This window comes from Mus musculus, chromosome 12 (genome assembly GCF_000001635.26).
Source record: "Mus musculus strain C57BL/6J chromosome 12, GRCm38.p6 C57BL/6J".
Classification (NCBI taxonomy): domain Eukaryota; kingdom Metazoa; phylum Chordata; class Mammalia; order Rodentia; family Muridae; genus Mus; species Mus musculus.
The window spans coordinates 119191181-119214457 of NC_000078.6; the positions used below are offsets into that span (position 1 = coordinate 119191181).

At 37.5% G+C, this 23277-nt stretch overlaps 1 protein-coding gene and 1 pseudogene across 1 annotated transcript in view; one reads left to right on the forward strand and one right to left on the reverse strand.

The window, feature by feature from the left end:
* Itgb8 (integrin beta 8) overlaps window positions 1–23277 on the reverse strand; it is a 75474-nt gene that overhangs the window by 28378 nt on the left and 23819 nt on the right. The window contains exons 2-4 of the mRNA NM_177290.3: window positions 17339–17424; window positions 11227–11401; window positions 901–1147 (exon numbers count right to left, since the gene is read on the reverse strand). Of these exons, the coding sequence (NP_796264.2) occupies window positions 901–1147; window positions 11227–11401; window positions 17339–17424 (508 nt within the window). The remainder of the gene's footprint in view (window positions 1–900; window positions 1148–11226; window positions 11402–17338; window positions 17425–23277) is intronic.
* On the forward strand, window positions 13274–13445 carry Gm52023 (annotated as a pseudogene).

The following is a 23277-nucleotide window of genomic DNA, read 5'->3' on the forward strand; positions in this document are numbered from 1 at the left end:
GACTCATTCCTTGGGTAAGCTCTCCTTCAAGGAGATTGTTCAAGCTTGGCATAATGTTACCCAAGTCCAAGGGAGACAGAGGCATCAGGATTGTGAGTTCTGGGTCAGTCTAAACTACAAAGTAACACCTCATCACAGAAAACTTTAATGAATGAATGGATAAAGAAATAAACAAATAGGAGAAGACTTCTCAAAGTCCCTTAAAAGATAACTTAATACCATTCCATACAATTGATAACTATTTCTGCAAGTTTGAATGTGTAGGGTGAAATGATTTGAGCAGTTTATAGAGAGAGAAAATACCTTTAAGGAAAATGATTTATGGGACGAGAGGCTTACAGAGTCATTTCTCTGAAAATCTATACTATGAAAATTTATACTATGTAGAAACTTGCATGCTCAAAGATAGTTTTCTTTGCTTGAGGAGGTAGATACTATTTAGAATCAAATTTGTAATTTTTGATCTATGTCTTTGAGACAGTTGGCTATATCATTAACAATGTAAGTATACAATATTACAATATAGTAAGATGTTAGTGTAGCATTGAGATGATAAATATTCTAAAATGTGTCAAAGCTAAAATCAACAAATTTGGAGCATGCACAAAGGAGAAATATAGTATTCCCAGAGGTATTTATATGCACGTCAGCCTCATTGGTATAAATTCATACACAATTACTAATAAAAGGTAAGGTTTTCTTGTATGAAAAAAGCAAATAAACAATATTTGAGGAAATATCACTTAAATGTCTCCAGAGAGGAACAAATATCCTTCCCAAATGTAAATAAAATAACTTTTATTTAATAAGGCAATATTTTGAAACATGGCAAGTCTTCATATAAGAACAAACAACATAAGAAAGATTCTTTTACTATTATCCACATGAAACATTAGCTACCTGCACTGATTGTGGATCCTTTCCGGGTGGATACTAATGTATGGCGAGACAGTTTTATCCACATATGAGCCAAAACCAAGACGGAAGTCACGGGAATAAAGGGCCATTTTTTTAGATAAATCATTTCCAACGGAATTCAATTTTTCTATATTATTGTGCATTGATGCTGACACATCAACCAGATAATAAAGATCCACGGGGTATTTCTTCAGAGGACGGACTTTTAACATAAAATTAGCTTCAGCTCCTAATTCAAAGAAAGAAAAACATCATGTAGTCTTTATTTACACATCTTAGATGTCAGTAAGTCAGTGACATTTTCATTTGTATTTGGAGTGTGTGTGTGCGCACCTGCCTGCATGTGTGTAAGCACACTGGTCACAACATAATGCTGAGGCCAGACAACAACTTGCAGGAGTCAGAATCAGTTCTGTGCTTCTGTCTGGTGGATCCCAGAGTTTGAACTGGATTCATCAGGCTACAGGTGGATTCTACAGGCAAGCACCTGTAGCCACTGAGCCATCTTGGTGGCTTTCAGTGGTACTTTATTTTTATTTTTTTTAAGATTTATTTATTTATTTTATGTATATGAGTACGCCGTTGCTTCAGACACACCAGAAGAAGGCATCAGATCCCATGGTGCTGGGAATTGAACTCAGGACCCCTGGAAGAACAATCGGTGCTCTTAACCACTGAGCCATCTCTTCAGCCCTCAGTGATACTTTATTATGCAGCACAACTATAGTAAGCTTACACACTAGCAAGTTACTTTTCTTATTGTGTGACTGCCACTGTGTATCATTATGCACATGACTCAACACTGGATAGAGGTAACATAAGTGAAAACAACAGATTATTTGAGTTCACAGATTAGAGGATACGGCCAGTTATCTTAGTGGGGATGGCATAGCAGTTGGGGCAGCAGGAGCTTGATGATCCACTTTTTCTTATCTTTGTTGATCAGGAATCAGAGTGTTACAGAAGATAGCAGAGTTGGGTTTGTCTCCTGAAAGCCTCTCACAGTGACCAGCCATATCCTTTCAGAACAGGGTCAGAAGCTGGGGACATAGTGTTCAAACAAATAGCCATGACGGATGCCTCAGATCTAAGCTACAACAATGAATTTCTGACAGTTCTATAGACAATATACAATCAAAAAATTGACCAGCTCAGTACAAATGTAGGAGGAATCATTTACATAAACACAAATTGTCCATTGCCATCAGAGCTGGGAAACCACAATGCAAAGTAATAAAGCAGCATTCTGTCTGGAAAAGGTCTAAGGTGGCTGTGCTCAGGGAATGAACTGAGGCCAATCAGAAAGACTCCTTACGGAAAATGACTTTTTATTCTATGTAGGTGTTAATTCATCCTTCTGCAGTAAGGCCTTTGTCAATGAGATGTGAATCCTTTGGCACTTGACAGTACATGAAACTCTTTGAGATGATGACTGATACATTATGAATCAGCTGATGAGCTTCCTCCTATAGATTACTGGGTAAGTCAGTGGGTTAGAGCAGAAAATAAGGCATACTATGTTGAAGGTGTGGAAATTATTAGTTCAACACATAGAGGGGCTTGTATGCTGAAGAAAGATCACAGAGGCCTTGAGCAAAATAACTGGCCTGGAAGGCACAGTTACTCCCAAGACAGGTAGAGTTGCCCAAGGGTAGCTGTCTGCAGTGCAGGTTATTTAGTTCTTGGCCACTTTATGATTTGACATAGGACATGGGTTATTCATCTTGACCCTTCAGAGATTCTGGGTCTGCATTTAAAATATGCTAGGAATAGTCACCTACTTAAAATTTGTGAATTTCTCCTTTCAAAACAATAAGTTAAATGATTTCAGATCATTAACTGCTCATATACAGAGGACATTTCAACTGGGAAATATTTATAAAAATAAATTACAACCTGTATAGCCACATAGTGAGTGGGATGATATACTTAAAAGATTTCACTAATCAATTAATCATTCCTGTATTTTCCTTTAAATTCTTTTACAATTCCAATGTTTTTCAGTCTGAACTATTTAACCTATCAAAATAATAAGGTTTTACTGGCAGATAAGAACAAATATAGAAAAAGAGAGGTTTTCATTCGTTTCTAATTTGCTGCCTGAGTAGGAAACCCCATGAATGTAGTGCTCTGAGTTCTGCTTCCCCTAAGTTTGGAAGGAAAAGTGAGGTAAGCATAACCTAGCTTTGTCCATTCTCCCAGTCCACTTTAGGAGCTGGGCTGCATTCAGAGAGCATTTGCTCTATTCACCCTTTGGGTCCATGATGACAAGTACCAGTAGAAACATCTGTAATTAAAGTGGGAATTTAAATGTAGGCGAGCATCAGAAATTAGTATACGGGGCCAGATTAAGAAAAGAAAAACACAGAACACAACTGGAGAGCATAGTTCATGCAGAAGGGCTTGACACATAGGTCAACACTTAAGAAATATATAAATTGTGTAATTGTTTTTTTTTTTTTTTTTGGAATGTTGCTTGGGAAGATTGCTAAAGGGCTTAGGCTTTAGCCATAAGGTGTTTTTACCTTGGTGGATCGTTGTAGTTTATGGTGGTTCTGTCTGACAATGAATGGCTCTTTGTTTTTTGAGATGATGCTAGATGTGTCAGTTTTCAGCAGACTGTGCAGAGAACTCAGCAATTGTGTGGGTTGGTGACCTCAGTGAAAGGCAGTTTGTGCAGCAGCTGTAAAGATTTACTTGGGGGCCTAAGCTACTGAAGACACTTCAGGCAAATGCCAGCCACACAGGAGTTCTATGCTGACAAGATTTGTTCACAGCCTAGCCAGCAAAATCTCCTTTCACTGGCTCAGCAAAGAAGAGGTGATGAGAAAGCCTTGGAGACCATTGTGACAGGATCCTGGATTATCTAGATGCTGGCCTCTGCATAGATACCTAGATCAGTCCCCAACGTGGGCTAAAACTTCAATAAGATAAGTTGCCAATAACCTCAATAAGAAAGTTTTAAAGAAAAACTTTCTATATTTTGATCTTGTAGTCATTGCCCAGGAAAACAATATTTGTTATATTTACATTTCCAGAACCCTGAACTGCCAGTGAGGTTTTGCCAGTTCAGGGTAGATAGCCCTATACAGGTTGACTCCAAATCTCACTTTGCTTGTTAATATGGGATCAAATTTGCATTACCATGCCTTCCTTGCCTGTGAATTTCACTCATTACCCATAATGTGCTCTCATATTGCCTTTGGATTATGCAATTATGTATATGGAAAAAATTAGCTGTGGGTTTTGTAATATAGAGAAATATGTATAGATATATTGCTTAAGATCTGTGGCTGTCACCATTGCAGGGCTGTTAATGCAAGTAGCAATATTTTAATGTCAGAGGAACTGTGGGAGATCAGCTATGCAGAGATAGATGCACTACATTCATATATTCTACAAACTGGTATATATTAGCTGATCAAACCATTCTTTAATTGAATGTTGCCCAAGTTACTCTTAAGTCTATTATTTATATTCAACCCAAACTATGCCCTTTGTCCAATTATAAGTGATTTTGTGAGATTACATGGAAACTTTAGGATATCTAAATTATAAAATTCCAAAATGTCCTATTTAATTAAAAATTGGCCACCACCTAGCTTGGTGTGCCAGGGCTTGTCTTGTTTCCCAGGAATGCTACCAAAGGAACTATGAAAGTAACAGCAAAACCATGCTGGTGGACCATGGAACTCTGGACTGAAGTGGTAACACCTCATGCTCATCAAACACTTGGTGCGATGCAGTGTTTTAAAACAAAGAGACTAACAACGGTGAGGAAGGAAGAGAAGTGAGAGCTAATCACTCTTGATATTTCTTCCTGCAAGAATAGCTTCATGAGCTAAACACATGGCTCAGTGGTTAAGATCATGAGCTGTTCTTCCATAGGACTCAGATTTGATTTCCAGAACCCACATGATGCTCACAACCATATGTAACTCCAATCCCAAGGGATCCAAAACCCTCATCTGATCCCTGATGGCATTGTGTACAAGTGGTGCCCAAACATATATGTAGGCAAAACACACATAAATATATAAATAACTAAATTAAAGAATAACTTTTATTCATTCCTCATTACTGGTAATATATGAATTTTAAGGCAATTTTATTTAAAGAATTACATTATTTTTTCATGACTATGGTAGTTAGAGTGAAAATGGGTCCCAATGGGCTTAAATCTTTGAGTACTTCATGCTTAGTGCCTAGTGGAACTGTTTGGAGCTGATTAAAAGATGTGGTCTTGTTAGAGGAGCTATGTCACTAGGGGTGAGCTTTGAGGTTTCAAATGACTCTTTCCATTCCCAGTATGTTTTTTATTACTTTCTACATGTGGATCAAGATGGGAGTTCTAGGCTGTTCTTGTTACCATGTCTCTGCTGTGTCATCATAGAATCTAACCTTCAGGAACCATAATTCCAATGAACATTTTCTTATAAGTTGCTTTGGTCATGATGTCTTATCACATCAACAGAAAAGTAACTAAGACAAAGACCCATGTTCAATCATTCCTATTATTATTTTAAAACAAACTGGATTATTTCAATTATTAGACATTATGAAACCGTTATATTCAATCATATTTTATTTCTATGTAAAGAGAAACGAACCTGAAGTTTACTTTCCAAATACTTAGAAAGGTAAGACGTGATGGACAACTGTTTAGATTGAAGTTTACTAGAGAGGTTTAGTCAGTGTATCTTCAGCTCATGTGTAGTTGTTCATAGTCACTCATGTCATTTTGCTCTGAGTATGGAGGATAAAGGGTGATGTCGATTATGTTGCTGGTATCCTTTTCTTACCAGACTCATGAAGAGGAAAAATTTGGACAACGAGAAATAAGTTTCTGACAATGTTTTAGTTTTTGTTCGAATCCTTTGCTGCCATGGAACACATACTTTCTTTTCTTCATCAGCTTCTCTTCAAGGAGTACAAGTGAATGTGAAGACTATACTCTCTCTCTCTCTCTGTGTGTGTGTGTGTGTGTGTTTGTGTGTGTGTGTATTTGTTGTGAATTAAACCACATTTTCTAACTAATTTTAGATCCTGTCGCCCACATTAAACCATCAAACCACTAAACATAGTTGATAGTCAAGGCCAACTATGTGGAAAATGGTTATAATTGACTATAATCTGGGGCTGACCATAACATTTCCTCCTTGGTATTTTCTTGTCTTTATGAATTTCTCCCCTCCCATCTTGTGTCCTCTTCTTACCATCTTTTCATTTTATTGTTGTTTCACACAGGACCTCACTATGTAGCTCAGATTGGCCTAAAACTCAACTCCCCCTGAATCTCTCCTCCCTGTCTTAGCTTTGTCTACGTTTTCCCTTCTTACTTCACCTTCCTCCTTGGCCTTGAGCTTTTCCAGACACTACACCATGGATTCTGTTTTTTGTTGTTGTTTGCTTCTTTTGTTAAAGCTCAAACTTGTATATGTACTTGCCTGCTTACGGAGCTCAAGTAACTAATTATGGCAGATTGAAGCACCTCTACCCTCGTCTTAAGTCTAACAAAATAAAACTGCTTGTAAGTTCCCAGAAATACTCTGCAAACACATGCTTCCATGTCTGCTTTATGTTCATTTTGGCTGTGGTAAGCTAACCTCCCTTTCCTTCGTGTAATTACTGCTTTAAGACACTGTTCAGTAAGCTACTTCTCCTTGGACCAGGGTGAGCTTCCTTCTCTTGTTTTTCTGGCAACTGGATCATACTCTCATTTTAATGTTTTCTATATAATTATGAGGTTCCAGACATAACATCTTTATTGTCTTTCAATTTTTACAAGCTACTACAAGATAGTTTTACACTATAAGATTAGTTCTGTATTTGGCACACAATAAAAACACATATATTATTGATTATTGCCATTATTTCTATTGGATTCTAAGTAAATTTAAGAATAGGGCTTGCTTTTCATCTCTGAAGCCTTTTTATCTTCCTATAATCTGAGAATACCTAAAACAATATAGATCCAAAAGGGGAAAAGTTGTAATTATTGATGTATATAAATTACATGAACCCATAAGCAGAAACATGCAAATTATACATACTACATTGCAAATATTTTCTGAAGAACAGGGCACTTAAAGGATATAGTCACATTTCTTAGAGATAAATAATATATAAACCAGGATAACCTGCTGGAAATTAGTGTTTAATTATAAAATAGGGTGACTGGCATATTAGTATGGACAAGAAAATCACACCAAACACTTAAGAAAAGATGGTTAGAAATAGTCAGCTTATCACAGATGTTCAAGCATCCTAGTACTGGCATGGGGAGGCTGAGAGCAGATAGCTCACAGACTATTACACTGAGAATGCTGAAGACTGGGCCTGCGGCTGCTGACCCAAGTTTTATCCCTGGGACTCATATTATGGAAAGAACTGACTCCCACAAATTGTCCCTTGACCTCCCCTTATGAGCTATAGTATTTTTGCCTACACACAGACACAGATAAACACACACTAAATAAATGTAATACAATTTTTGATTAGAAATTGAAGACATTAAATAAGAAAGGAAGCTTGGCTCACATAAATCTAAGTGAATCTCATTTTTTCTTATGAATTTTATGGGAATAAATATACATTACAAATCTAAACAATTTTTCTCCCCTTAACACAATGTTACAATTTGAAACTTGAATGTTTGCAAGGACCCAATATGTTAAATGTCTGATCCATTCTCCAGTGCTGTTGGAGGTGAAGCATAACTGAATAAAGTTAGTCACTGGAGACATGCCTTTGGAAGTATATTTGGACCCCTGTCTCTTTCTCTTTGCCCCTAACCAACATGAAATGGTGCATGTTTATGTCTCATCTGCATGCCATAATAAACAGTCTCATAGGCCCCAAAACAGTGAAGCCGAATGATTATGGATGGAAATGCTGATATCATGAGACAAAACAAATCTGTAAGTTATTTCTCTGAAGTATTTTGTCACAGTGACATAAAGCTAACTCACCTAGCAAATCCACTTTTAGCAACATATTCTAAGGAAATAAGCCGGTCTGTTAGAGAAACTGCATTTGAACTTGATTGGGATAATCTCACCCTTACTAAATATAATGTAACAGTGTTTTTGGAGACTTGTAGTTGCCACAGTAACATCTTCTTGTTCAAATATGTGTATTCTTTTGTTTGTCAGGACACAGTGGCTCTTAGCAAATGCAGTCTGCTTTGATTTGCTACAGTGAAGGTAGACTCACAACAACTAAGTATCTTATAGGCCTACTGCAAATCTGTATAGGAGTTTGCATGATACAGGTATAATTGTTCCTTGAAAGTCTGAATGAACACAAAGCACTTCTCACCATGTAACTGTTTATACCAAAAGTACCTGTATACTATTTCTCATTTAATAAAAAATTTAATTTACTTTTATCTTTATTTGTTAATTAGATTTACTAACAATATATTATTCTTACTGAGCTTATATATCTATTTACATTTTATTTTAATGCTATATTTAACTTATTTTAAATTTAAATTATTTAATTTTATTTTATGATTGCTTGTTTTGCTGTCATTTGTTTGGATGCTTAGTTCACTTGTATTCATTTCTTTTTCAAAATAAAGCAAACATTTCCATTTTTTAGAACAATTCAAGTTATATTTTTTCTATTTGAATGTATTTTGTCACTGTTACTCTTAGTTTATGATTAGAACTTTGATTTTATCTTTTCAGTCAATTTTAATTCACTGTGCTCAAAGATATGGATTGTGAAATAATTTTTAGTTTCTATGAACTTTAATAGCTTATATATCGGTGTTATAAGCTGAATAGTATTTGAAGATGTGCCTTGGGAAGTGATTAGGTTTAGATTAAATCATGAGTGTCATACTTAATAATGGGATTAATAATCCTCTGAGATACTGGAGAACTTAATTCTACATTGTCCCCCTTCCTGTGACTTTCCCTGTCAACTCTGCCATGCGAGGAGTCACTAGGAAAATCTGTTAGCCTGGTGAAGAACCATCACTGGGCACTAAATCTGCCTACATCTTGTTCTTGAACTTCCCTGGATTTAGACATTGTAGACTTTCTGAAACTGTGAAAAAAGATAATTCTATCATTTGTATCACCAAATATAAGACATTGTGTGGTGGCAGCTAAACATACTAAAGTGTCAAAATTTTAAGCTCAGTTGTTCTGGTGTATAATTTCCCCCTATTTCCTCTGAAGATATTGAAGGAAATGGTTTTCAGCTCTCCTCTAATGACTCCTCTAATGAACAACTTGTTAAGTCAGAGATATGACACAGTGATCTGAGGGATTTGAAGAAAGACTTGGGGTAATGACCATGGTAACATCATACCTTCAACTGTAGGTGTGCTCGGGAAGTAACGCTGAACACACCAGAGCTAGAAAGCCAAATTATAATGGAGAGCCATGTATGTTACCATTCAGGGTTAACACAGAAAGAACAAACAAGCAAACAAACAAAAAAAACCCACCCCATGAAGACTTTACAGATAAAGGTGGAAAATACTGTAAAGATATGGAGACTATTGCATATGCCAGCAAGATTTTGCTGAAAGGAACCTGATATAGCTGTCTCCTGTGAGGCTTTGCCCGTGCCTGGAAAATACAGAAGTGGATGCTCACAGTCATCTATAGGATGGAACACAGGGTCCCCAGTGGAGGAGCTAGAGAAAGTACCCAAGAGCTGAAGGGGTCTGCAACCCTATAAGGAGGAACAACAATATGAATTAATCAGTACCCCCAGAGCTCGTGTCTCAGCTGCATATGTAGCAGAAGATGGCCTAGTCGGCCATCGTTGGGAAGAGAGGCCCCTTGGTCTAGCAAACTTTATATGCCCCGGTACAGGGGAATGCCAGGGCCAAGAAGTGGGGGTGAGTGGTTAGGGGAGGGGGGGTGAGGGTATAGGGGACTTTTGGGATAGCATTTGAAATGTAAATGAAGAAAATATCTAATAAAAAAAAGATGTGGAGCCTGGTAAGAAACTGGGACTTTTAGAAGTAATCTAGGAGAGATTAGAAAAACCTGTGATCATGATCCTGCTGTAAAACCAAGTAGAGAAAAAAAGTCATTAGAGGTGGATGGACAATTATAACTGCAGAAGATTGTGTGTGCAGGCAAAATCTATGTGTGATTACTGGAATATTAAGGGCAGATTGGTCTGGGTATGATTGCTTGTTTTGCTGTCCTTTTGTTTGTATGCTCAGTTCATTTTTATTCGTTTCTTTTTCAAAATAACAATTCAAGTTATACCTTACTTATTTGAATATATTCTGTCACTGTTACTCTTAGTTTATGAATAGAACTTTGATTACATTTTGTGAGCCAATTTTATTGCGCTGTGAATAAAGATATGGATTGTGAAATAATTTTTAGTTTAATTAACTTTATTAAAAACAAAAACAAGAACGGACCACCCACACTGAACTAATGAAGCGTTGAAAATAACTTAATATTACTTTAAATCAGTCTTCTAGCTCTGTGGTTTATGTCTGTGTTCTTTAACATCTTGTATACAATTTATGTATTGGAATTCATGTACCTTGGGCAATGGTTGTTTTCCAGATCTACAAACATATGTCAGACTGAGGGGCCTACTGTGACAGAAGGAGAGATATCAGAGAAATGCATGAGGAAAAGTATATACTAATCTCAAATGCCATCACAGAGCTGTCTAAGGTAATTATGATAATAGTAAATGCTAGTTTTGTTTAAAAGTTCATAGCAGAGGCTCTCAGTACTTAATTTGTTTTTCCCAATAACTAATGAATCAGTGCATTATATAAGTATTTATGGAGAATTTGCTCTATTCCTGCACTCTGAAAAATGGAGAAGGAGTATTAAAAAAGTGTGTTCTCTTTCTTGTCTTAGCAAGTATGACAGGCTTGGAGCTACCAGGCTTGACAATGGCCATACAATTATCATACATACATGGCTAAAGGAGAGAACTCCTGCAACTTATTCTCTGACCTCTAGGTGCACTGTGGCATGTGTGTGCCTCTTTGCCCTCTACCAACTAAATAACTAAATGTAAGAAAAAGTTCCCTTTCTCCAGAGCTTCATTGGATTCATAGCATAATTACATCACAGTGTGACTGTACCATAAGATCAGAACACAGAGTTACAATAGGTTGAAATAAGGTTTCTAATGTGTCCCGGGTCATACAGTTTAGCTACAAACATGACAGGGACAAGATCTGAGCTCAGTAGACTTCAGCTACTCTGCTGTTTGGTTGTATCATATTAACTGTGAGCAAGTTACTAGGAGCTGTCTTTGCAAATTAAGGATCATCACAGATTTCTTTGAAAATTGCCAAACCTGGATGCAGTTGGACTGAGACTTCTCCCGGTGTCACCTGGGTATTGATTTCATTCTCACTTGACGTTACAACATGCACAGACAGGTATTCTATTGAATCAACTGGACAGCCTTTGCTTATCAAACTGGAAACAGTATCACAACGTTCACTTCCTGATCCACCTGAAACAAAATCCTGTTTAAAAAAAAAAAAAGAAAATCACTGATGTTTTTTAGCAAATCACCTCTGTGACAACTTAAGAAACCTTACAATGTAAATATTACAAAGGAGACATTTCCCATGTAGAACAAATTAAGCTATCATATAAATTAGCTGTATGCTTCTAATAAAACTATGAGCAACGTTGTCAGGAATAAAAGTTTCACTTCTACAGTACATTTAAAAATAGGAAAACAAGTTAATAAGGAGGAGAGTTTAATCAAGCACTTTAATTGTTGTTGACTGAGCCCTGTAAAATTACACCAGCTTCATTCTTTTTAAACATCTGACTTTGGAAAGACAGACTTAAGAAAAGAATTAGTCAAAGTGGACAATTTATTGTTTCCACATGTGTGCCGTATGTTTCAAGAAACCCAGCTGGCATGTCTACTGTATACTGTTGTGCTTGGGAGATGAGAACAACTCCTTCAAAATCACATGAATAACTGTGCTGACAACTCCTCTAAGAAGGAATTGGAATTCTAGCTTCTTAAACTATCAATTTCTGCAGGTTGTTATATACAAAGCAGCCCGTAAATAACTAGACAAACCAAGAAAGATGCTTGTGATGACATAGCAATAAATGATTTCAATTCAGGCTTTCCTGATTTTTCATCTAAAGCTAAATTTTTCATGGTCATTCAGCATAAAATGGTGTCTAGCTTAGGATTAATGAAATTTAATTTGTTCTGGCTGAGATTTAAAAAGTGATATTTCTATTTTTTCATGTGACCATTCAGGTTTTGTACTGAAAAGTATGGAACTATTTTACTATGGATAATATTGATCTAAATTATTTATTTGAGATAGTTACATGTGAGCTGAGTATTTGCCCAGTAATCTTCCTGGCAGAGCTATTTTGGCCCAGCATTTAATCATTTCACCTTTCAGTTATATGATTCAGGGAATTTGATCTCTAGTTAATTAATCATTCAGCAAAAGTCTGTTGAGCAGACACTACACAATAATGATTTTTCTAAGTGTTAAGGATACAATGCAAGGCAGCTAGAGTCTTCACTACTGAAGTCAACAGATCATGGATGAATTCGGTCACTAAGCAGGAAAATATACTTATTATATTCTATATGGGAATAAAGCTTAGGGGCAAGAGAATGTCATAGGGTTTATGGAGAAAGTGAAGTATGAACTTTAAATGACAAGCCAAAGGTGATGTCATTAATTATAAAGAGTGATATCCCCAGAACCAGGGAATGACTAGATAGTATCATGTTAGGCAATAGAAAACATTAAAAAAATTTTTCTTTTCTCAATTTAGAGCATGGCTTAGTAAATTAAAGTAAGTGGGACAAATGCAACCATTTGTCTGTTTTCATGGTTTGTGTGTCATAATGCCCCATTTTTCAAAGATGGTAGAAGAATGTGCTGCAGAGACTGTGTATGGCTCCAAGTGCTAACGGTTTACTGTTCGGCCTTCACAATATTGGCTGATAATTAGTGTATGTCTTTCACTGGTGATCCAAAAGCAGTAAAAATGGAAAGGGCAATCTGCTCTTCTTTCTAATTAAACTTTCCAAGTGTTTGGTAAGTGGTATTGCGGACACGGGCACATTTAAATGTGGCTTACAGTTAACCTTCACCTAGATTTTAAGCAGAAGCTTAAAACAGTTGTGACCTTTACTTATATCTAAATGCATCATATCAACTGGTAACACCCACAGCTATCAGCCAGATACAGTTTTGTAAACTGCTTGGAGTTCCTCAGAGAAGTAGGCAGTAACTGGTACAGCATGTGTCACAGTTCCTCTAGTACACTTCAAGTTAGGTGGAGGACTCTGTTTCTCTCAGCATTTGGACACTGAGGGTACACAAGGTTTGGTACTTGTTGCAATTGCTTCTTGGCCTTTTGGCTAAGATCAAGTGTGGTACTTGTTGCATTTCCAACTTACGTGTCATGTCACAAAAGGGCTACAATCATTTTCCTGATGTAAAGTCCCCATGATGTCATATCATGCAAAGGAAATAAAATATAAGCAGCTCTAATCTTCCTTTCCAGCCTGCTAGAGTGTCTGAACTCTGGTGTACAAAATACAGACGATGAAGAGGTGTCTAATTTCCTGTAACTATACATCAAGTTATATGCCATGTGACCTTTAAATGTCAAACAGTTTTGCTAAAATAGCAAAATCTTCTCAATTGTTTTGCAATGTCTGAATCAGAATGGTGGTTTTAGCCCCACTATAAGCACTAAATCAGAAAAGCATCGCCAACAGACCAGTTACGTTTGAAAAGGAAAGAAAAGGCTCTTGCCATTGCGGCTTTCTTTCCATTTGAAAGAAGGGCAATTTGAAACCACACCCTTTTAATTTCTTGGCAGTTTATGTCATCTTAATTTCTTCAAACCCTTATGTTTTACTTTTTCTTCAAGAAAAATACTGGGGAACTCAGACTCCAAGTTTCTGTAGCTAGAATCTGATGAGAAGGAGAGGCCCAGGCTGAAGTCCCTACAGCTTTTTAGCCTTCACCAGTTGCCTCTTCTGTGCAATAGCATAAAACTCTGTGTATATAAACAAAATGCATTTCCCCACTACTGAGTGTTTTGGGCTTCCAAAGCCAGCAATCTGCTTGGAAATAAAGGGTCTTATTCTATGATGACTGTGGTTTCAAGTCAGGCGCGTTCTAACACTGGCTATATCAGCCAAGATGGAAACTAGATTATATTAACAAGGTACTTTCTATCTCAAATGTTTTCTAATGGTTTTCTGGAGCGTGGAAGGAAGGGAAATAGAGATTATGGAATAACAGATGAAAATGTCACATGAAAATGGAAGCAAATTGAGTGTATCCTGTCTACATCCATAGTGACTTTTGAGACAAAATTTTTATTAATTTTTGACAATTTCATACATGTATATATTCCCCCTTTTACCTCCCTCCACCAGTAATGCCTTCTCCTCCCTACAAATATTTTTTCCCACATTCAAGTCTATCTGTTTTGTTTTATGACCCAGGGCTGTCTTTGTGTTTATGAGTTTGGAATTATCTACTTCAGCCTGGTGGGCTCACCATTCAGCACACAACTAAAGACAATGACTACACCTCTCCAGGATATTTCAGTTGCTAATTTTTTGGCAGGGAGAGGATGGCCTATCCATAACCCGTTGTTCACAAGACCGGTCTTATGCAGGTCTGGTGCAGGTAGCTACAGCTGCTGTGAATTTCAAACTGCAATGCTGAGTTGTTCTTAGTAGACAGAATTTCTCAGCCTTCCCCCTTGCCTTCCAGCTCCTCCATCTTTTCCACCACCCCTTCTTGGGCATTTCATGAAATGAGCCTTATAGGATGTGTTATTTTGATTAAGGCACTTTTCATCCATTATCACCATGATCAGGAATAACCTCTTCTTTCTTTCCCTCCAACTTTTCCGACTGAGAAATCATGGCCACTAGCCACATCTGTGTCTATATGATGGGTGATTTTACTTCTTGACAGTTCAGACTGCTTGTGCATGCAGGGATGTGTGGAAGCTGGAGGTTGATGTTTACATGTCTTCTCCCATTACTTCTCCACCTTAGTTTTTTTTGAAATACAGTCTTTTACTTAGTTTTTTTAATCTGGAGCTTGCCATTTCAACTAGATGATCTTGCCAGCAAGACCCATATGTGTTTGTTTGCACCTCCCAGTGCTGTGGTTACAGATGTGTGCCACTCCACCTGGATTTCATGTAGGTGATGGGGGTCCTAACTGAGGTCCTCCTGTACAAACACTTTCCCTCCAATGAGCCATCTCTCTCCAGCTCCTGGTGGAATTTTTGGCACAGTCAGCTCAGTTTCCTAAATGTAAGTAATGTATATATAGTCACAAGTCCTATATCTCAAGCAATGTCCAATGTCCTATGTCATATATTACCTCATTAAATATTGGTTAAAGTGTAGCGTAGGCACAATCAGTATTTCCATTTTAGAGATAGGAAAAAAAAGTGATTTAAAGGGATAGTTGTTTACATAGTTTACAGTTAGAAACCATTGGAATTAGGGCTTAAATTAAACTTGGTGTCTCTTTAGAGTCTCATCTTTCTTCTTTTTTTTTTTTTGGAGTCTGATCTTTCTAAATATGAATTACATTACACTATAGTGTATAGACAAGAATAACCTTGCAAATGTTCAATGTTTTCATCAAGGTCCCTGTTTGCAGGCCCAACAGTCGACACAGGTTCCCTCTGTTTCTCAGCACACCCTCTGCACTGGCCTTCTTCCTTCTGAATTACCATCCCTTGGCACACCCCCAAGTTTCTGCTTCTGTGGGCAGACAGATGGGTATTTTCAGAGCTGCCATTTTTCTCCCCCTTTGTACCAATCACAGCTGTGAGGAGGAGTGGTCTCTCTGGAACCCAATGTCACACTTGGCTGACAACTACGCTTTGAAACATATTTCTGAAAGCTCACCCCAACGACTCCCACTAAAGCACTCAGCAGCTGAAGTTGGCTTGGCACAAAAAGCAAGGCTCTCCTTAAAGTGATGAGTGGAATATTGGCTTAGGGTCAGAAAAACCAGGTCACATCCCTGACCCAGAGAACCCTACAAGGCAACTCCATGTTCAAGGCTGTAGAGATGAGTGAGGAAAGAAAGGGATGCTCAGAAAATAGCAAGAATGCTGTCTCGTCTTTAGATCACTGAACTGATGATCTTGGACTAAGAAACTCTGGAATCTTCCTCTTAATGACATTGTCTGACTTGATGGGTGGTGACAAAGTACTTCCTTGTTAGTTAATGACGTCTGATTTTTCCTATGATAAAGCTCAGAGAACACAGGAAACCATGAGACTGTCAGCAGAAAAGGTAGCTTTTCGGTATGGCTATTGTATGTGAATCCCTTACACTGTAGTCCCTGACTTGTTCACAGGTGAGAGTGATATTCATTATCCCTGCTACTTCTCATTAGTCTTTGTCTTCCTGCTACATTCATGAGGAGGAAGAAAACGGAGGGTGACAAGATGATGGGAGTTTAGTTGTTGAGATAAATTAAAGGAAGTAAAACTAGAGATTCATATCCATGTCAGGCACAAGTCTCTGAAAGCCCATTGGTTGCAATGCCCAGAAGTTGCATAAGTAATTACAAACTACCCAAATAACCTTAAAAGAAACTCCAATATAGCAGATGGCACCTTGGGGAAATATTATGTATAGAGAGATAGGTAACTCTGACTTAAGAGTTCAAAAACCTTATAAAACAATGTTAGAGCAAGACAAAAAGATAACATTATAATTTTTACTAAGAATTTTGTTGCAATTTGTTTTTCTACACAGAATGCAGAACATTAACCTCTTAACAATAACAGTGTATTATTCTCTACTCTATAGGATTTAAATGTACACAATACTTTGTGAACAGATTTAAGTGTGAAAATAAAGGCATCACATTTTCTATAAGTAAAAAGAAATTGCTATACAGTGTTATGAAATCACTGAACTATTGGTATTTCATGTAAAAAGAAGCAAAATGGACAACAAATAATCCTGATTTTCTTTTATAAGCAAGTATTAAAAGAGCAATCAAACAGGCTATAATTTTATGCTACAAATTGCAGCAAGAATCTTTTATCAAAGTCTACTGAGCTATCAATGTTATTATATGTTTGCCAAGTTTTGCTATAGAACAGATGGAAAGCATAAATGGTGTACACTCCTGTCAAAATTACCACACTTTTTCTAACAAAAACATTACAATTGATTTTATATTCAGCCAGATAATCTGCTTTCCCACAGAAAAACCAAATAAAGTTTTCCTGATGTTCAGCAATATCTTTCTTGTTCCTGATGCATCCTTAATGTACAGAATATTGGGGCAATGAAATCAGGCTAGAGAGGAAGTTAAGGATAGAAAAAACTAAAAAGTAGCAAGCAGCAAAAACAAGCAAGCAAGCAAGCAAACAAACAAACAAAAACAAGACACACCTCTTGAACACACCATCCGCATTCCGGACCCAGCTGGAGGCACCTGGCACAGGAGACCACATTTGCAGAGCCACATCTATTGTGTTCTGAAATTCAAGTTAAGATGAACCATTAGGCTTTTATTTTTTTTCCTTTTTAAATGTGGAAAGTGAACACAATTCAAATTGCAGTTATAAAAGTGAAATAGAGTCACCTTTTGTTAGAAATAGATAGTATCAAATAATGTATAGTTTCTTTGGGAAGCATCAACCTTCTAATTGCCATTGATGGGCATCTGGGTAGCTAGCATTTAATTTTCTAAGACTGAGAGAAAGGAGGAGCATGGAAATGTGACCATTGTGCTATCTGGGAATTAAGCTTCACTACAGGCTGTGCAGCTGCACTGCAAGGGGACCCTTAAAGTTTCAGTTCATTGAAGTCATAGTTCATAATCTGAGCCATGCAGGTGCTCTTCCTTCTGACAGTTTTCACATAAAAATGAGCATGTTAGCAGGTAAAGTCACGCTGAGTCACTGTGAGGGAAATTTCTGAGAGGTAATCTTGATGGACATTTAAAGTAGTTCCAGGAGGAGTGGATTGTGTCAATATTATTTTGTATAATACAGATCTAGACACTATGACATAAATCAGTATTTTAGACACAGGATGGTTCAATTGAGTAAGCCCTTTTAGCTAATTCAATGTGGTGTTTTAGACTGGATCTCATTAAGAACATTGATTCCTATGCTGGATTGTATCTGAATAGATATTTGTATCTGGAAATTGCCTTTATTCCTATCCATGTACTCCGTTCTTGATTATAACAAGGTTCATTATGGTAAACATAGACACATAGACTCTAATACAGAATGAACATGTACCAGTTTTTCTTGTGTTAATGGTCCTATAATTTATCCTTTAACCTGAGATGGCCTACAGGCACTGAATCATTTACCTCCACTTTACTCATAGGCACACAGTGAATGAAGTGTAGACATCAAGACTACAAGTCACTTACAGTTTAGATGGAAGAGAATATGCAGGTTATGTAACAGGAGATTTCATCAAATTGCTATGGGAATGTGGTGAAAATGGTTCTCTCTATTTTAGAGCAATGGAAAGAGATGGGGGTGGGGCTCTTAAAGTATTGCTCTATATTGTGTCATCCAGTACCCTCTTTGCTATCTTGGTTCACATATTTTAATCTGTATTTCTCTCCTTAAAAGTGCATTCAGCATTGAAGTATGTATTCTTATGGACATAATGACTTGTGATTGTGAGAATTTACAGGGATAGAGTCCATCAAATTCACGTTGCAACTTTTCTTCTCTCTTTCAACTTTCCTAAACATTTGGAATTCAGGGTGAAACAGCTCTGACTTGCATGTGTCATAGCACAGGTGCTGAAGTGGGCAGAGTGGAGGCGGCAACTACAGTAGAGAGGTACTAACTATAGCAGAGTGTCAGGCTATGTGCACCCTCCCCTGACTTCCCTAGGCAGGCTCTACATTAAGCCTAGCATACTCTTCCCTAACACCCTCTCATGTGTGTGGTGTGTGTGTGTGTGTGTGTATATATATATATATATATATATATATATATATATATATATACCTCCAAGAGTTCTTCACTGATCTTCCTAGATATAGTCTAGAATTCCAAGAACTAAAAATAGTTTCTGTTTTGGGCTCCCTTCACTACCAGCTTAGCCATCTAAATATGGAGACTCCCTGGTCCAAATCATCCATCTGGCTTAGTCTGAAAAAAAAAAAATCCTGCTTAAATAATTCTTAAAATATTCAGAAGACAGAGTGACCTTTCAGTTTTATTTCCAGAAAGAAAAATAAAATTGGTCTAGAAATCAGGCACATCGATTCCAAACTCTTGTGGAAGTGTTCTGCATCTCTAATCCAGTGGCTAAGGTGGGGGTCTTTAGAGTGTAACTGTGTCTGAGATTCCTCCACTCTGAGTCTGTAGCCCTTTTAAAAGAGGCTTCTCTGTGGCTGCCCCCTTTTGCCTTCTTAGTCTCAGTCACGTGAAACAGAGGATCCTCACCAAGCATGGAATGTCTGCTCTTTTATGGTGGGTTTCCCAGCCTCTAGAGTTTTGAGAAACACATTTCTTATAAATTACTTAATATCAGATATACTGTTACAGCAACAAGAAATAAGATTCAGAGGTGATTTGACCTTTACTGGTGCTGACTTTGACCTTACTGGAACACGGAGTGACATGTATTTCAGTCTATACTCAAATGGGTCTGACTCAACTTTATGTTGCCAGTTAAGATTGCAGAATCCTGGAAGAACAAGCAGGGCCTAGGGCTCTGGTAATTATTGCTAATGTTTGTCTAATTCTGACCTAAGTTCCTCCAGGTCTGAGCTTTGTTAGGCTCCTACTTCCTTCCACAGTACACACGAAACACAGCAAATTTACAAGCAAAAATTTCTGTCCCTTTCTATCTTGCCTAGAACTCTTTATAGCCCAAGCTGGCTTTGAAGTAGCAGCCATCTTCTTGTCCCTATGCCAGACTACCCAACTGAGTGGTCATGAAGAGCTGAAGAAATTTTCTCTGTATTCTCTTATTTTAAGTTTCCAGGGCCAACCCCTGTTCTCCAACTCATATACCTGAAAGATGATAGTCAAGATGGATAGGGAACTTGGTCCTGTAGATGCATCACAGATCCCAGGGCTGACATTAGAGCCTACATAACTACAGACAAAGATTGAGCCCAGACATGGATCTAGAAATGGTTTTGCAGACCTAGGGAAGGTAGGGAACTGAACTCCATGGGAACAGTGTCAAACATTATTTCTGTACAATGCCATGGTTATACTTGCCAGATATGCTTTGACAAAATTTTCAGAGAGTGCTCTTTAATTAAAAAATATGCAAGTTAGGAATATGTCTAAAATTTAAATAACATACTAATTATGGCATTTCTTGTCACTGAGTGAACTGTTAGTAATTCTCTCTGTCTCTCCATCTGTCTCTGTCTGTCTGTCTGTCTCTCTCTCTCATAGGCGCATGTGTACACACACACACACACACACAGAGAGAGAGAGAGAGAGAGAGAGAGAGAGAGAGAGAGAGAGAGAGAGAGAGAGAGAGAGAGCTCAATGCACACGTGTTGTTTAGGACTCTGGCATTTGTCATTAGCCTCTGGATATGTTTGGCTCTTTGGCTTTTTCATTCCTAATACAAGAACGAGGTGGTTTCCTAGCAGCCTGGGGTCCTGCCCTGACACCTCATTAGAGTGTGGGCTTGAGGAGTTCTTCCCTCATCTAAGATTACAGTGTCTGCTTGTTCAGCCTTTTGTCCAGTGCTGTTGCTTTATATACACTGTTCTTTATAATCTAGTCTTAACTTTCTTAGGAAAGATAGTTTTGTATTGATTGTAACAAGTACTCTTATGTGCATGGTGACAACATTTAAAGCCATACAACTCCAAATACGTCTGTTGGGCCTTTTTATAGTCTCCTGAAATCTGTGTTATTTCTCTGTGACACAAACCAGTAAAGAATTTAATGACTTATTGTCTTTCTAAATAATGTTATACCTTGACCTATGAGCAATTTTCACATTATGAGACTAGAAGGAGCAGGTATATTGGGGCAGCATTTCTAAATGGTTACTGGGGAAAACACCAGATTTTCACAGAGCTGCCACTTACTAACATGTGCCTTAAAACCCCTACAATTTCATTTTCTCCCTCTAGTGGGTATCTAACCCATTTCCACCTATTTCTGCAATGATGCTCTAAAATAGAGTAGGCAAGCATAGTAAGCACTCAGTAGAGGATCTGTTATAATGTTATAATTGACATCACTAATTATATGTGCTCCTGTACGTAGTTTTTTTTATTTTTTATTAGGTATTTATTTCATTTACATTTCCGATGCTATCCCAAAAGTCCTCCACACGCTCCCCCACCCACTCCCCTACCCACCGACTCCCACTTCTTGGCCCTGGCGTTCCCCTGTACTGAGGCATATAAAGTTTGCATGACCAATGGGCCTCTCTTTCCACTGATGGCCGACTAGGCCATCTTCTGATACATATGCAGCTAGAGACACGAGCTCTGGGGGAGGGGGGGTACTGGTTAGTTCATATTGTTGTTCCACCTATAAGGTTGCAGATCCCCCCAGCTCCTTGGGCACTTTCTCTAGCTCCTCCATTGGGGGCCCTGTGATTCATCCAATAGCTGACTGTGAGCATCCACTTCTGTGTTTGCTAGGCCCTGGCATAGTCTCACAAGAGACAGCTTTGTCAGTGTCCTAAGTTTTTATATGTAGGTGTGTTTTTGTGTTTAGTTCTAGGTTCCCATATAGGATAATGGTATGTGTTTATATCTGTAGTAAATATACTTTGCTGTCTGCACTTAATATGTGAGTGTCTTGAGTCATAAGACAAAAATGTAAACTGTAGCTAATATAGATAAATAGGTGAACAAAAAGATAATGAACTCAGCTTAGTTGTTTAAAATGATTATTAAAAACAAGGGAATTAAGGAAACATATGCCAATCTACTCCTGTGAGTAAAAGCTGGGCCCAACAGAGGTCCAAATTACAGAAGCTCTCTGAGAACACATTCATTTTATTCATGTTTTCACTGTGATACATATGAAATGATGTCTACGAATGTCCATATATGGAATAATAAGGACCCATCACCTGCAGAGGGCAGACAGATCAGGTACTACATGTCCATAATGCTCAGCTCAGTCTTCTTTGTTTAGTAGCCATCACTTAATCAAATATTTTAAGACTATCTAGTCAGTAGAAGTGAAGAAACTTAAACAGATGGCAAGTACCCCAAACAAAATCAAACAAGCATACCCCAACACGCTTCCCAAACAAACAGCATAATAGATATTTTGGTGTTTAGACTGAGAGCTTTCCTCAAATCAAATGATCAGGCCAAATGAAGGTTAGAAACAAGATTTCCAGTGTTATTTTCTTGCTGTAAAGACTGTACATTGAAAATTTTATGTAATTAAAATGATATCTGTTGGGATTTTTTTTTTTTTGGCTCACAGAACAAATAGGATTAACAGGCATTGTAGACTTTGATATTTAGAAGCACTTGTTCCAGATTCTTCTATTAATGTTAGACAGCATGATTTGTAAGAAAGTACATTTTCCAGGCACTGTTCCTTCCCTTTCTCAATTATCATACAAGTCAAATTATGCTTGGATAATTATATAAAACTACTTCCTTAAATTGAAGTAAAGTCAACACTATATTTTGATAACAGTCAAATCAGACACACAGTCTGTGTAAATTTGAAGGGTAACTCCAGGGTCTTCTTTATACTCATATATCCTATGAATGTGTGTCATGGTTTTGTTACAGTTACTCTCAAGATTCTGAACCTAATTACTGAAGCTTTTTTAATACAAAGATTCAATGTATGCTGCTATTTGATACATAGACAGGAACAAAGAAAAACACTGATGCCTCAAACATGAGAATCATCTAGTTATTCCAAGGTTTGAGCTACTGTTTCCTAAATGTCCCTATAAAACTGAAGACTAGGAAGGGAGTAACTTCTTTGAAAACTGGGCATGAGAAGTGAAAGTCAAAGAGTAGTAGGGATCAGAAAAGCAACAGGACAGAGAAGACAGGAGGAGGCAAAACATCTCTTGAAAGAGTATCTGAGAAGGGAAACTATGAAGGCTAAGATGAGCAAGTTAGTTCCTGAAACCACGCCTCAAAACAAAGGCCATGAGAAAATGACACAGGTCTGCTACTTTTTTCTCTTCCAATGGGTTCATGCTTGGACTTCATAGGTATAATGTTCAAACAGTGCAAGCTACAATTTTTCATTTACTGTTTTATTTAGTGCATAGACTAGTGGAAACAATTCTACCCCTGGAACCAATGAAGAAGCAGATAAAAGAGTTACAATATATCTATATCAAAGCTTTAACTATTAAATTAATACTTATGGACAAAA